Raw genomic sequence first — 15,479 nt, 5'->3', positions numbered from 1 at the left:
TTTGTGCAATATACGACTGATTGTTGTCCTATGGACAGAGTCTCCCACCTCAGCTGTAGATCTCTGCAGTTCATCCAGAGTGATCATGGGCCTCTTGGCTGCATCTCTGATCAGTCTTCTCCTTGTATGAGCTGAAAGTTTAGAGGGACGGCCAGGTCTTGGTAGATTTGCAGTGGTCTGATACTCCTTCCATTTCAATATTATCGCTTGCACAGTGCTCCTTGGGATGTTTAAAGCTTGGGAAATCTTTTTGTATCCAAATCCGGCTTTAAACTTCTTCACAACAGTATCTCGGATCTGCCTGGTGTGTTCCTTGTTCTTCATGATGCTCTCTGCGCTTTTAACGGACCTCTGAGACTATCACAGTGCAGGTGCATTTATATGGTGGTCCTGTAGCTCAGTTGGTAGAGCATGGCGCTTGTAACGCCAGGGTAGTGGGTTCGATCCCCGGGACCACCCATACGTAGAATGTATGCACACATGACTGTAAGTCGCTTTGGATAAAAGCGTCTGCTAAATGGCATATATTATTATACGGAGACTTGATTACACACAGGTGGATTGTATTTATCATCATTAGTCATTTAGGTCAACATTGGATCATTCAGAGATCCTCACTGAACTTCTGGAGAGAGTTTGCTGCACTGAAAGTAAAGGGGCTGAATAATTTTGCACGCCCAATTTTTCAGTTTTTGATTTGTTAAAAAAGTTTGAAATATCCAATAAATGTCGTTCCACTTCATGATTATGTCCCACTTGTTGTTGATTCTTCACCAAAAAATACAGTTTTATATCTTTATGTTTGAAGCCTGAAATGTGGCAAAAGGTCGCAAAGTTCAAGGGGGCCGAATACTTTCGCAAGGCACTGTACATCCACAGGTACACCTCCAATTGACTCAAATGATGTCACTTAGCATATCAGAAGATTCTAAAGCCATGACATCTTTTCTGGAATTTTCCAAGCTATTTAAAGGCACAGTTAACTTAGTGTATGTAAACTTCTGACCCCCTGGAATTGTGATACAGTGAATTATAAGTGAAATAATCTGTCTGTAAACAAAAACAAATAAATTACTTGTTTCATGCGCAAAGGAGATGTCCTAACCGACTTGCCAAAATGTATAGTTTGTTTACAAGAAATCTGTGGAGTGGTTGAAAAATGAGTTTAATTGACCCTAACCTAAGTGTATGTAAACTTCCCACTTCAACTCTCTATATATTTTTGATTGATATCTTTGCTCTGATTTAGTTCTTCCTCTTTCTTTGTTCGTCGTTTTTTCTGCAATGCTGTTCACTGTAATTCTTCACTAACCTCGTCCCTTCCATTGTGACGGCTAGGTCCTGTGGGGTTCCGCAGTAGTAGAGACATGGACAACACTATGGTTCCTACCCTGTTACAGTATTGTTATGTCAGCACCCGGGAGTGTATACCAAAAACCCTAAAAATCACTTCCTGTTGAACTTTGAACTCGCATAGCCCAACAAAATACATTTTCTAGGGAGTCCGAATGCGGGGTCTCCTATTCCAGGCAGCATTTTATGTTTGGTTATGTTTTATCGTTTTGATTTCTGGTTTCTTTTTTGCTGAACAACCAAAGAACAGCTACTCATATTTATAACAGGTAATCTGCTCCACCCTGAAGAATTAAGGTGAAGAGCATTTTCTTTTCTGTTGATGTTTTTATGATTCTCTCTTTGTATTTTTGGTATACCCTTAATGGATATTTAGTTGTTTTCTTTTTGTTCCTGTTTTGACATTTGGATTTTTTTTTTGTCGTCACGTTCTGCTTTATGCTTCCTGCCTGAGAACCCCGCTGCCCTGTCTCTCTCCTCATGTCCTTCTCCTCCCCCTCTCCCCCTCTCCCTCTCTCCTCTCCTCTCCTAATGTCATTTTTGGTCTTTTTTTTGTAGAGACAGTTTGTGCTCTGTGTCTTCTCTCTGACTGGGCTCTATAAGCATGCCTTCCCAGCATCCTCTCTGCCTGGCCGAATCCCCCAGCATGCTCTGCTCTGTCTGCTCATTTCCTTCCTTCGATTTGCTTCCAAAACTCTCGCTTCCCAAAACTTCTTCTTATTCAATTCCACGTTTTTGTTTATTCTCAATATGATGTTTTTGTGTTTTATGATGTTTGTCTGACTCACTTATGGATAACCATATACATACAGTGCTTTCAGGAAGTATTCACACCCCATTACTTCTTCTACATTTTGTTGTCCTGCAGCCTGAATTTAAAATGGTTTACGTGGAGATATTGCGTCACTGGCCTACACACAATACCCCCCAAAATGTCAAAGTGAAATTATGTTTTCAGAAATGTTTACAAATTAATAAAAATGAAAATCTGAAATGTTTTGAGTCAATAAATATTCAAACCCGTTGTTATGGCAATGCCTAAATACATTCAGGAGTAAACAAGTCACATAATAAGTTGCATGGACTCACTCTGGATGCAATAATTAACATGATTTTGGAATGAATACCTCATAGTCATACCTCGCCACGGGGCGGCAGCGTTAGAGCGTTGGACTAGTAACCGGAAGGTTGTAAGTTCAAACCCCCGAGCTGACAAGGTACAAATCTGTCGTTCTGCCCCTGAACAAGGCAGTTAACCCACTGTTCCTAGGCCGTCATTGAAAATAAGAATTTGTTCTTAACTGTCTGTACCCCACACAAACAATTATTTCTAAAGTCCCTCAGTCAAGCAACCACAAAGACAAGGGAGGTTTTCCAATACTGATCAAAGGGCACCTATTGGTAGATGTATACAAATAAGACATTGAATATCCCTTTGATCATGGAGAAGTTATTAATTACACAGTTGCTATAAAAATACATGCATCCTTCCTAACTCAGTTGCCAGAGAGGAAGGAAACCGCTCAGGGATTTCTCCATGATGGTGACTTAAAAACAGTTATGGAGTTTAATGGCTTTGATAGGAAAAAACTGAGGATGGATCGACATTGTAGTTACTCCACAATACTAAATGAAAAGAAGAAAACCTGTACAAAATGAAAATATTCCAAAACATGCATTCTGTTGGCAACAGTAAATCTGTGAAAAATGTGGCAAAGAAATTAACTTTTTGTCCTGAATACAAAGCGTTATATTTGGGGCAAATCCAACACAACATGTCACTGACACAACATAAGGACAATTACCTAAAACACAAAGCCAAATATTCACTTGAGTTTCTTACCAAGATGACATTGAGTGGCCTATTTACAGTTTTGACTTAAATCGAAAATATATGGCAACACTTGAAAATGGCTGTCTAGCAATGAACAACGAATAACTTGACAGAGTTTGAATAATTAGAAAAATGTGCAAAAATTGTACAATCCAGGTGTGCAAAGCTCTTAGAGACTTACCCAGAAAGACTCACAGCTGTAATCGCTGCCAAAGGAGATTCTAACATATATTGACTCAGGAGTGTAAATACTTATGTAAATGAACCATTTCTGTATTTAATATTCAATACATTTGCAAAAAATTTTTTTTTTTTTTTTAACATGTTTTCACTTTGTCACTATGGGATATTGTTTGTAGATGGGTCAGAAAAAAACTCAATTTCATCCATTTTGAATTCAGGCTGTAATACAACAAAGTGGGGAATAAGTCACGGGTTAAGAATACTCTCCGAAGGCTCTGTAAATGTATACCTCATACATCTATGTGAGCAATGTAAGCTAAATTAAATATATAATATTTGAAAGAGTAATTTGAATCTGAAATTCGATAAAGAGAGAAATCTCTCGCTACCTGAATAGATGTCTTGGTTGATCTAGAGCCTCTGGGAAACAGATAATGTCATTCTAGCCAGACAAGAGATCTAGAGCCTCTGGGAAACAGATAATGTCATTCTAGCCAGACAAGAGATCTAGAGCCTCTGGGAAACAGATAATGTCATTCTAGCCAGACAAGAGATCTAGAGCCTCTGGGAAACAGATAATGTCATTCTAGCCAGACAAGAGATCTAGAGCCTCTGGGAAACAGATAATGTCATTCTAGCCAGACAAGAGATCTTGTTTTATTTAGCCAATAAGGAAACCAATGACATGTTCTGGACGCAGCCAACAAGTTAGTTTACAGCCTAGTCTCAGAGCACCTTAAGAGTGATTCTCTGTCCCTCATCATTTTATCTATTTTCCTTGCTGTTGTCTTCCCCCTTGTTCCATCACTCTCTCTCTCTCTCTCATCCCTCATGCTCTCATCCCTCATGCTCTCATCCCTCACGCTCTCCCTTCTCTCCCTATAACTCTCTCATTCACCTCTCCATCCCCCTCTCCCTCCCCCCCTTTCCTTTCCCCCTTCTCCATCCTTCTCTCACCCCACTCTAACCCTCCCTCTCCTCCATCCCTCTCTCTCCATCGCCCCTCCCCCTCCCCTCTCTCTGCATTCTTCTCTCACCCCCTCTCCATCCCTCTTTCTCACCCTCTCTCTCCATCCCTCTCTCTCACCCTCTTATCTCTCTCCATCCATCCATCTCTCTCCATCCCTCTCTCTTACCCTCTCCATCCTTCTCTCTCCATCCCTCTCTCTTACCCTCTCCATCCCTCTCTCTCCATCCCTCTCTCTTACCCTCTCTCTCACTCTCCATCACCCTCTCTTCACCATCCCTCTTTCTCACCCTCTCTCTCTCCATCCCTCTCTCACCCTCTTATCTCTCTCCATCCATCCCTCTCTCTCCATCCCTCTCTCTCCATCCCTCTCTTTCCATCCCTCTCTCTCCATCCCTCTTTCTCACCCTCTCTCTCCATCCCTCTCTCTCACCCTCTTATCTCTCTCCATCCATCCCTCTCTCTCCATCCCTCTCTCTTACCCTCTCCATCCTTCTCTCTCCATCCCTCTCTCTTACCCTCTCCATCCCTCTCCATCCCTCTCTCTTACCCTCTCCATCCCTCTCTCTCCATCCCTCTTTCTCACCCTCTCCATCCCTCTCTCTCCATCCCTCTTTCTCACTCTCCATCACCCTCTCTTCACCATCCCTCTTTCTCACCCTCTCTCTCTCTATCCCTCTCTCACCCTCTTATCTCTCTCCATCCATCCCTCTCTCTCCATCCCTCTCTCTCAATCCCTCTCTGTCCATCCCTCTCTCTCCATCCCCCCTCACCCTCCAGACCATGGGGAAATGATGGACATCCAGGGAGCCTATATGGGAGGCAGCCCGTCGTCATGGCAGCAGGGAGCAGAGTGCACCAGTCACATGTCGTCATGTCTGCCTTGCTCCGCAGGGGGCAGTAACGTCTCATTGGAATACCCAGCAGGCTGCACCTGCATCCACGACCGGTGAGAACACACACACACACACACACACACACACACACACACACACACACACACACACACACACACACACACACACACACACACACACACAGAGACACACAGAGACACACACACACAGAGACACACACACACAGAGACACACACACACACACACACACACACACACACACACACACACACACACACACACAGAGACACAGAGACACACACACACACACACACACACACACACACACACACACACACACACACACACACACACACACACACACACACACACACACACAGAGACACAGAGACACAGAGACACACACACACACACACACACACACACACACACACACACACACACACACACACACAGACACACAGAGACACACACACACAGAGACACACACACACAGAGACACACACACACACACACACACACACACACACACACACACACACACACACACACACACACACACACACACAGACACACACACAGACACACACACACAGACACACACACACACACACACACACACACACACACACAGAGACACAGAGACACACACACACACACACACACACACACACACACACACACACACACACACACACACACACACACAGAGACACACACACACACACACACACACACACACACACACACACACACACACACACACACACACACACACACACACACACACACACACACACACACACACACACACACACACACACACACACACACACACACACACACACACACACACACACACACACACACACACACACACACACACACACACACACAGAGACACACACACACAGAGACACACACACACACACACACACACACACACACACACACACACACACACACACACACACACACACACACACACACACACACAGAGACACACACACACACACACCATCCTGCAGAGAATGGATCACATCATTAATTGATAACCTGAAATCATTCTATCACAATCTCCCCACTGTATGTGTGTCCTGTCTCCAGCAGCCCACTGAAGATGCTGTGCCAGAATATGAAAAGGCAGATCGTCTCCAGGGCCTTCTACGGATGTAAGTCTGTCTGTGTTCTCTCTCTCAGAGTTGTTTGTTTCTCAGTTACTATGGCTTAAAGGAAGAGACCAATTTCCCATGGAGTAAAGGAAGAGACCAGTTCCTATAGGCGTAAAGAAAGAGACCAGTTCCCATGGCGTAAAGGAAGAGCCCAGTTCCTATAGGCGTAAAGGAAGAGACCAGTTCCTATAGGCGTAAAGGAAGAGACCAGTTCCCATGGCGTAAAGGAAGAGACCAGTTCCTATAGGCGTAAAGGAAGAGACCAGTTCCTATAGGTGTAAAGGAAGAGACCAGTTACCATGGCGTAAAGGAAGAGACCAGTTCCTATAGGCGTAAAGGAAGAGACCAGGTCCCATGGCGTAAAGGAAGAGACCAGTTCCTATAGGCGTAAAGGAAGAGACCAGTTCCTATAGGCGTAAAGGAAGAGACCAGTTCCCATGGCGTAAAGGAAGAGCAGTTCCTATGGAGTAAAGGAAGAGACCAGTTCCTATAGGTGTAAAGGAAGAGACCAGTTCCTATAGGCGTAAAGGAAGAGACCAGTTCCTATAGGCGTAAAGGAAGAGACCAGTTCCTATAGGCGTAAAAGGAAGAGACCAGTTCCCATGGCGTAAACGAAGAGACCAGCTCCTAAAGGCGTAAAGGAAGAGACCAGCTCCTATAGGCGTAAAGGAAGAGACCAGTTCCTATAGGCGTAAAGGAAGAGACCAGTTCCCATGGCGTAAAGGAAGAGACCAGTTCCTATAGGCGTAAAGAAAGAGACCAGTTCCTATAGGCGTAAAGGAAGAGGCCAGGTCCTATAGGCGTAAAGGAAGAGACCAGTTCCTATAGGCGTAAAGGAAGAGACCAGTTCCCATGGCGTAAAGGAAGAGACCAGTTCCCATGGCGTAAAGGAAGAGACCAGTTCCCATGGCGTAAAGGAAGAGACCAGTTCCTATAGGCGTAAAGGAAGAGACCAGTTCCTATGGCGTAAAGGAAGAGACCAGTTCCCATGGCGTAAAGGAAGAGACCAGTTCCCATGGCGTAAACGAAGAGACCAGCTCCTATAGGCGTAAAGAAAGAGACCAGTTCCTATGGAGTAAAGGAAGAGACTGGTTCCTATAGGCGTAAAGGAAGAGACCAGTTCCTATAGGCGTAAAGGAAGAGACCAGTTCCCATGGCGTAAAGGAAGAGACCAGTTCCTATAGGCGTAAAGGAAGAGACCAGTTCCTATAGGCGTAAAGGAAGAGATCAGTTCCCATGGCGTAAAGGAAGAGCAGTTCCTATAGGCATAAAGGAAGAGACCAGGTCCCATGGCGTAAAGGAAGAGACCAGTTCCTATAGGCGTAAAGGAAGAGACCAGTTCCTATAGGCGTAAAGGAAGAGACCAGCTCCTATAGGCGTAAAGGAAGAGACCAGTTTCATGGCGTAAAGGAAGAGACCAGTTCACATGGCGTAAAGGAAGAGACCAGTTCACATGGCGTAAAGGAAGAGACCAGTTCCTATAGGCTTAAAGGAAGAGACCAGTTCCTATAGGCGTAAAGGAAGAGACCAGTTTCATGGCGTAAAGGAAGAGACCAGTTGCCATGGTGTAAAGGAAGAGACCAGTTCCCATGGCGTAAAGGAAGAGACCAGTTCCCATAGGCGTGAAGGAAGAGACCAGTTCCCATAGGTGTAAAGGAAGAGACCAGTTTCCATGGCGTAAAGGGAGAGACCAGTTCCTATAGGCGTAATCGAAGAGACCAGTTCCTATAGGCGTAAAGGAATAGACCAGTTCCTACGGCGTAAAGGAAGAGACCAGTTCCTATAGGCGTAAAGGAAGGGACCAGTTTCTATAGGCGTAAAGGAAGAGACCAGTTCCTATGGAGTAAAGGAAGAGACCAGTTCCCATAGGCGTAAAGGAAGTGACCAGTTCCCATGGCGTAAAGGAAGAGACCAGTTCCTATAGGCGTAAAGGAAGAGACCAGTTTCCATGGCGTAAAGGACGAGACCAGTTCCTATAGGCGTAAAGGAAGAGACCAGTTCCTATAGGCGTAAAGGAAGAGACCAGTTCCCATGGCGTAAAGGAAGAGACCAGTTCCTATAGGCGTAAAGGAAGAGACCAGTTCCTATGGGCGTAAAGGAAGAGACCAGCGTAAAGGAAGAGACCAGTTCCTATAGGCGTAAAGGAAGAGACCAGTTCCTATAGGTGTAAAGGAAGAGACCATATAGGCGTAAAGGAAGAGACCAGTTCCTATAGGCGTAAAGGAAGAGACCAGGTCCCATGGCGTAAAGGAAGAGACCAGTTCCTAGGCGTAAAGGAAGAGACCAGTTCCTATAGGCGTAAAGGAAGAGACCAGTTCCTATAGGCGTAAAGGAAGAGACCAGTTCCTATAGGCGTAAAGGAAGAGACCAGTTCCTATAGGCGTAAAGGAAGAGACCACCTATAGGCGTAAAGGAAGAGACCAGTTCCTATAGGCGTAAAAGGAAGAGACCAGTTCCCATGGCGTAAACGAAGAGACCAGCTCCTAAAGGCGTAAAGGAAGAGACCAGCTCCTATAGGCGTAAAGGAAGAGACCAGTTCCTATAGGCGTAAAGGAAGAGACCAGTTCCCATGGCGTAAAGGAAGAGACCAGTTCCTATAGGCGTAAAGAAAGAGACCAGTTCCTATAGGCGTAAAGGAAGAGGCCAGGTCCTATAGGCGTAAAGGAAGAGACCAGTTCCTATAGGCGTAAAGGAAGAGACCAGTTCCCATGGCGTAAAGGAAGAGACCAGTTCCCATGGCGTAAAGGAAGAGACCAGTTCCCATGGCGTAAAGGAAGAGACCAGTTCCTATAGGCGTAAAGGAAGAGACCAGTTCCTATGGCGTAAAGGAAGAGACCAGTTCCCATGGCGTAAAGGAAGAGACCAGTTCCCATGGCGTAAACGAAGAGACCAGCTCCTATAGGCGTAAAGAAAGAGACCAGTTCCTATGGAGTAAAGGAAGAGACTGGTTCCTATAGGCGTAAAGGAAGAGACCAGTTCCTATAGGCGTAAAGGAAGAGACCAGTTCCCATGGCGTAAAGGAAGAGACCAGTTCCTATAGGCGTAAAGGAAGAGACCAGTTCCTATAGGCGTAAAGGAAGAGATCAGTTCCCATGGCGTAAAGGAAGAGCAGTTCCTATAGGCATAAAGGAAGAGACCAGGTCCCATGGCGTAAAGGAAGAGACCAGTTCCTATAGGCGTAAAGGAAGAGACCAGTTCCTATAGGCGTAAAGGAAGAGACCAGCTCCTATAGGCGTAAAGGAAGAGACCAGTTTCATGGCGTAAAGGAAGAGACCAGTTCACATGGCGTAAAGGAAGAGACCAGTTCACATGGCGTAAAGGAAGAGACCAGTTCCTATAGGCTTAAAGGAAGAGACCAGTTCCTATAGGCGTAAAGGAAGAGACCAGTTTCATGGCGTAAAGGAAGAGACCAGTTGCCATGGTGTAAAGGAAGAGACCAGTTCCCATGGCGTAAAGGAAGAGACCAGTTCCCATAGGCGTGAAGGAAGAGACCAGTTCCCATAGGTGTAAAGGAAGAGACCAGTTCCCATAGGCGTAAAGGAAGAGACCAGTTCCTATCGGCGTAAAGGAAGAGACCAGTTCCTATAGGCGTAAAGGAATAGACCAGTTCCTACGGCGTAAAGGAAGAGACCAGTTCCTATAGGCGTAAAGGAAGAGACCAGTTTCTATAGGCGTAAAGGAAGAGACCAGTTCCTATGGAGTAAAGGAAGAGACCAGTTCCCATAGGCGTGAAGGAAGAGACCAGTTCCCATAGGCGTAAAGGAAGTGACCAGTTCCCATGGCGTAAAGGAAGAGACCAGTTCCTATAGGCGTAAAGGAAGAGACCAGTTCCCATGGCGTAAAGGAAGAGACCAGTTCCTATAGGCGTAAAGGAAGAGACCAGTTCCTATAGGCGTAAAGAAAGAGACCAGTTCCCATGGCGTAAAGGAAGAGACCAGTTCCTATAGGCGTAAAGGAAGAGACCAGTTCCTATAGGCGTAAAGGAAGAGACCAGTTCCCATGGCATAAAGGAAGAGACCAGTTCCTATAGGCGTAAAGGAAGAGACCAGTTCCTATAGGTGTAAAGGAAGAGACCAGTTACCATGGCGTAAAGGAAGAGACCAGTTCCTATAGGCGTAAAGGAAGAGACCAGTTCCCATGGCGTAAAGGAAGAGACCAGTTCCTATAGGCGTAAAGGAAGAGACCAGTTCCTATAGGCGTAAAGGAAGAGACCAGTTCCCATGGCGTAAAGGAAGAGACCAGTTCCTATGGCGTAAAGGAAGAGACCAGTTCCTATAGGCGTAAAGGAAGAGACCAGTTCCTATGGCGTAAAGGAAGAGACCAGTTCCTATAGGCGTAAAGGAAGAGACCAGTTCCTATAGGCGTAAAGGAAGAGACCAGTTCCGTAAAGGAAGAGACCATCCCATGGCGTAAAGGAAGAGACCAGTTCCTATAGGCGTAAAGGAAGAGACCAGTTCCTATAGGCGTAAAGGAAGAGACCAGTTCCTATAGGCGTAAAGGAAGAGACCACCAGTTAAAGGAAGAGACCCCATGGCGTAAAGGAAGAGACCAGTTCCTATAGGCGTAAAGGAAGAGACCAGTTCCTATAGGCGTAAAGGAAGAGACCAGTTCATGGCGTAAAGGAAGAGACCAGTTCCTATGGCGTAAAGGAAGAGACCAGTTCCCATGGCGTAAAGGAAGAGACCAGTTCCTATAGGCGTAAAGGAAGAGACCAGTTCCTATAGGCGTAAAGGAAGAGACCAGTTCCCATAGGCGTAAAGGAAGAGACCAGTTCCTAAAGGAAGAGACCAGTTCCCATGGCGTAAAGGAAGAGACCAGTTCCATGGCGTAAAGGAAGAGACCAGTTCCTATAGGCGTAAAGGAAGAGACCAGTTCCTATAGGCGTAAAGGAAGAGACCAGTTTCCTAGGAAGGCAGTAAAGGAAGAGACCAGTTCCCATGGCGTAAAGGAAGAGACCAAGCGTAAAGGAAGAGACCAGTTCCCATAGGCGTAAAGGAAGAGACCAGTTCCCGTAAAGGAAGAGACCAGTTCCTATAGGCGTAAAGGAAGAGACCAGTTCCCATGGCTTAAAGGAAGAGACCAGTTCCCATGGCGTAAAGGAAGAGACCAGTTCCTATAGGCGTAAAGGAAGAGACCAGTTCCTATAGGCTTAAAGGAAGAGACCAGTTCCTATAGGCGTAAAGGAAGAGACCAGTTTCATGGCGTAAAGGAAGAGTCCAGTTCCTATAGGCGTAAAGGAAGAGACCAGTTCCCATGGCTTAAAGGAAGAGACCAGTTCCCATGGTGTAAAGGAAGAGACCAGTTCCCATAGGCGTAAACGAAGTGACCAGTTTCCATGGCGTAAAGGGAGAGACCAGTTCCTATAGGCGTAAAGGAATAGACCAGTTCCTACGGCGTAAAGGAAGAGACCAGTTCCTATAGGCGTAAAGGAAGAGACCAGTTCCTATAGGCGTAAAGGAAGAGACCAGTTCCCATGGCGTAAAGGAAGAGACCAGTTCCATGGCGTAAAGGAAGAGACCAGTTCCCATGGCGTAAAGGAAGAGACCAGTTCCTATAGGCGTAAAGGAAGAGACCAGTTCCCATAGGCGTAAAGGAAGAGACCAGTTCCCATAGGCGTGTAAAGGAAGAGACCAGTTCCTATAGGCGTAAAGGAAGAGACCAGTTCCTATAGGCGTAAAGGAAGAGACCAGTTTCTATAGGCGTAAAGGAAGAGACCAGTTCCTATAGGCGTAAAGGAAGAGACCAGTTCCCATAGGCGTAAAGGAAGAGACCAGAAGTAAAGGAAGAGACCAGTTCCTATAGGCGTAAAGGAAGAGACCAGTTCCTATAGGCGTAAAGGAAGAGACCAGTTCCCATGGCGTAAAGGAAGAGACCAGTTCCTATAGGCTTAAAGGAAGAGACCAGTTCCTATAGGCGTAAAGGAAGAGACCAGTTCCATAGGCGTAAAGGAAGAGACCAGTTCCCATAGGCGTAAAGGAAGAGACCAGTTCCCATGGCGTAAAGGAAGAGACCAGTTCCTATAGGCGTAAAGGAAGAGACCAGTTCCCATAAAGGAAGAGGCGTAAAGGAAGAGACCAGTTCCCATGGCGTAAAGGAAGAGACCAGTTCCTATAGGCGTAAAGGAAGAGACCAGTTCCTATAGGCTTAAAGGAAGAGACCAGTTCCTATAAAGGAAGAGACCAGTTCCTATAGGCGTAAAGGAAGAGACCAGTTCCATGGCGTAAAGGAAGAGACCAGTTCCCATGGTGTAAAGGAAGAGACCAGTTCCCATAGGCGTGAAGGAAGAGACCAGTTCCCATAGGCGTAAAGGAAGTGACCAGTTACCATGGCGTAAAGGAAGAGACCAGTTCCTATAGGCGTAAAGGAAGAGACCAGTTCCCATGGCGTAAAGGAAGAGACCAGTTCCCATGGCTTAAAGGAAGAGACCAGTTCCCATGGCGTAAAGGAAGAGACCAGTTCCTATAGGCGTAAAGGAAGAGACCAGTTCCAATGGCGTAAAGGAAGAGACCAGTTCCCATGGCGTAAAGGAAGAGACCAGTTCCCATGGCGTAAAGGAAGAGACCAGTTCCCATGGCGTAAAGGAAGAGACCAGTTCCCATGGCGTAAAGGAAGAGACCAGTTCCCATGGCGTAAAGGAAGAGACCAGTTCCTATAGGCGTAAAGGAAGAGACCAGTTCCCATGGCGTAAAGGAAGAGACCAGTTCCCATGGCATAAAGGAAGAGACCAGTTCCTATAGGCGTAAAGGAAGAGACCAGTTCCCATGGCGTAAAGGAAGAGACCAGTTCCCATGGCGTAAACGAAGAGACCTCGTAAAAGAAAGAGACCAGTTCCTATGGAGTAAAGGAAGAGACTGGTTCCTATAGGCGTAAAGGAAGTGACCAGTTCCTATAGGCGTAAAGGAAGAGACCAGTTCCTATAGGCGTAAAGGAAGAGACCAGTTCCCATGGCGTAAAGGAAGAGCAGTTCCTATGGAGTAAAGGAAGAGACTGGTTCCTATAGGCGTAAAGGAAGAGACCAGTTCCTATAGGCGTAAAGGAAGAGACCAGTTCCTATAGGCGTAAAGGAAGAGACCAGTTGCATGGCGTAAAGGAAGAGAAATGGGAAGAGACCAGTTCCTATGGCGTAAAGGAAGAGACCAGTTCCTATAGGCGTAAAGGAAGAGACCAGTTCCTATGGCGTAAAGGAAGAGACCAGTTCCTATAGGCGTAAAGGAAGAGACCAGTTCCTATAGGCGTAAAGGAAGAGACCAGTTCCATGGCGTAAAGGAAGAGACCAGTTCCTATAGGCGTAAAGGAAGAGACCAGTTCCTATAGGCGTAAAGGAAGAGACCAGTTCCATGGCGTAAAGGAAGAGACCAGTTCCTATAGGCGTAAAGGAAGAGACCAGTTCCTATGGCGTAAAGGAAGAGACCAGTTCCTATAGGCGTAAAGGAAGAGACCAGTTCCTATAGGCGTAAAGGAAGAGACCAGTTCCTATGGCGTAAAGGAAGAGACCAGTTCCTATGGCGTAAAAGGAAGAGACCAGTTCCCATGGCGTAAAGGAAGAGACCAGTTCCTATAGGCGTAAAGGAAGAGACCAGTTCCTATAGGCGTAAAGGAAGAGACCAGTTCCCATGGCGTAAAGGAAGAGACCAAGTAAAGGAAGAGACCAGTTCCTATAGGCGTAAAGGAAGAGACCAGTTCCCATGGCGTAAAGGAAGAGACCAGTTCCTATAGGCGTAAAGGAAGAGACCAGTTCCTATGGCGTAAAGGAAGAGACCAGTTCCTATAGGCGTAAAGGAAGAGACCAGTTCCTATAGGCGTAAAGGAAGAGACCAGTTCCCATGGCGTAAAGGAAGAGACCAGTTCCTATAGGCGTAAAGGAAGAGACCAGTTCCTATAGGCGTAAAGGAAGAGACCAGTTCCTATAGGCGTAAAGGAAGAGACCAGTTCCCATGGCGTAAAGGAAGAGACCAGTTCCTATAGGCGTAAAGGAAGAGACCAGTTCCCATGGCGTAAAGGAAGAGACCAGTTCCTATAGGCGTAAAGGAAGAGACCAGTTCCTATAGGCGTAAAGGAAGAGACCAGTTCCTATAGGCGTAAAGGAAGAGACCAGTTCCTATAGGCGTAAAGGAAGAGACCAGTTCCTATAGGCGTAAAGGAAGAGACCAGTTCCTATAGGCGTAAAGGAAGAGACCAGTTCACATGGCGTAAAGGAAGAGACCAGTTCCTATAGGCGTAAAGGAAGAGACCAGAGGCGTAAAGGAAGAGACCAGTTCCTATAGGCGTAAAGGAAGAGACCAGTTCCTATAGGCGTAAAGGAAGAGACCAGTTCCTATAGGCGTAAAGGAAGAGACCAGTTCCTATAGGCGTAAAGGAAGAGACCAGCTCCTATAGGCGTAAAGGAAGAGACCAGTTCCTATAGGCGTAAAGGAAGAGACCAGTTCACATGGCGTAAAGGAAGAGACCAGTTCACATGGCGTAAAGGAAGAGACCAGTTCCTATAGGCTTAAAGGAAGAGACCAGTTCCTATAGGCGTAAAGGAAGAGACCAGTTTCATGGCGTAAAGGAAGAGACCAGTTCCCATGGTGTAAAGGAAGAGACCAGTTCCCATAGGCGTAAAGGAAGAGACCAGTTCCCATAGGCGTAAAGGAAGAGACCAGTTCCCTATAGGCGTAGGCGTAAAGGAAGAGACCAGTTCCTATAGGCGTAAAGGAAGAGACCAGTTCCTATAGGCGTAAAGGAAGAGACCAATGGCGTAAAGGAAGAGACCAGTTCCTATGGCGTAAAGGAAGAGACCAGTTCCTATGGCGTAAAGGAAGAGACCAGTTCCTATAGGCGTAAAGGAAGAGACCAGTTCCTATGGCGTAAAGGAAGAGACCAGTTCCTATAGGCGTAAAGGAAGAGACCAGTTCCCATGGCGTAAAGGAAGAGACCAGTTCCTATAGGCGTAAAGGAAGAGACCAGTTCCTATAGGCGTAAAGGAAGAGACCAGTTCCTATAGGCGTAAAGGAAGAGACCAGTTCCTATAGGCTTAAAGGAAGAGACCAGTAAAGGAAGAGACCAGTTCCTATAGGCGTAAAGGAAGAGACCAGTTCCTATGGCGTAAAGGAAGAGACCAGTTCCTATGGCGT

General features: G+C 46.1%; 1 protein-coding gene across 3 annotated transcripts in view; it reads left to right on the top strand.

Annotated features, from left to right (window-relative positions):
- The window catches only part of LOC118379529 (small G protein signaling modulator 2-like), a 258,031-nt gene that overhangs the window by 198,058 nt on the left and 44,494 nt on the right, over positions 1 to 15,479 (top strand). For 2 of the 3 annotated variants that reach the window (XR_008068811.1, XM_052468678.1), the window contains exons 12-13: positions 5,118 to 5,286; positions 6,302 to 6,366. Coding sequence is in view for 2 of the 3 variants with exons in the window: in XM_052468678.1 (XP_052324638.1) it covers positions 5,118 to 5,286; positions 6,302 to 6,366 (234 nt within the window). In the remaining variant the exon portion in view is untranslated. The remainder of the gene's footprint in view (positions 1 to 5,117; positions 5,287 to 6,301; positions 6,367 to 15,479) is intronic. The other variant, XM_052468679.1, reaches the window with a different exon arrangement.

This window comes from Oncorhynchus keta, chromosome 18, assembly GCF_023373465.1.
Source record: "Oncorhynchus keta strain PuntledgeMale-10-30-2019 chromosome 18, Oket_V2, whole genome shotgun sequence".
NCBI classification, from domain to species: Eukaryota; Metazoa; Chordata; class Actinopteri; order Salmoniformes; family Salmonidae; genus Oncorhynchus; species Oncorhynchus keta.
Note: the sequence above shows the minus strand (reverse complement) of the source record. Positions and strands in the feature narration are given on the sequence as shown.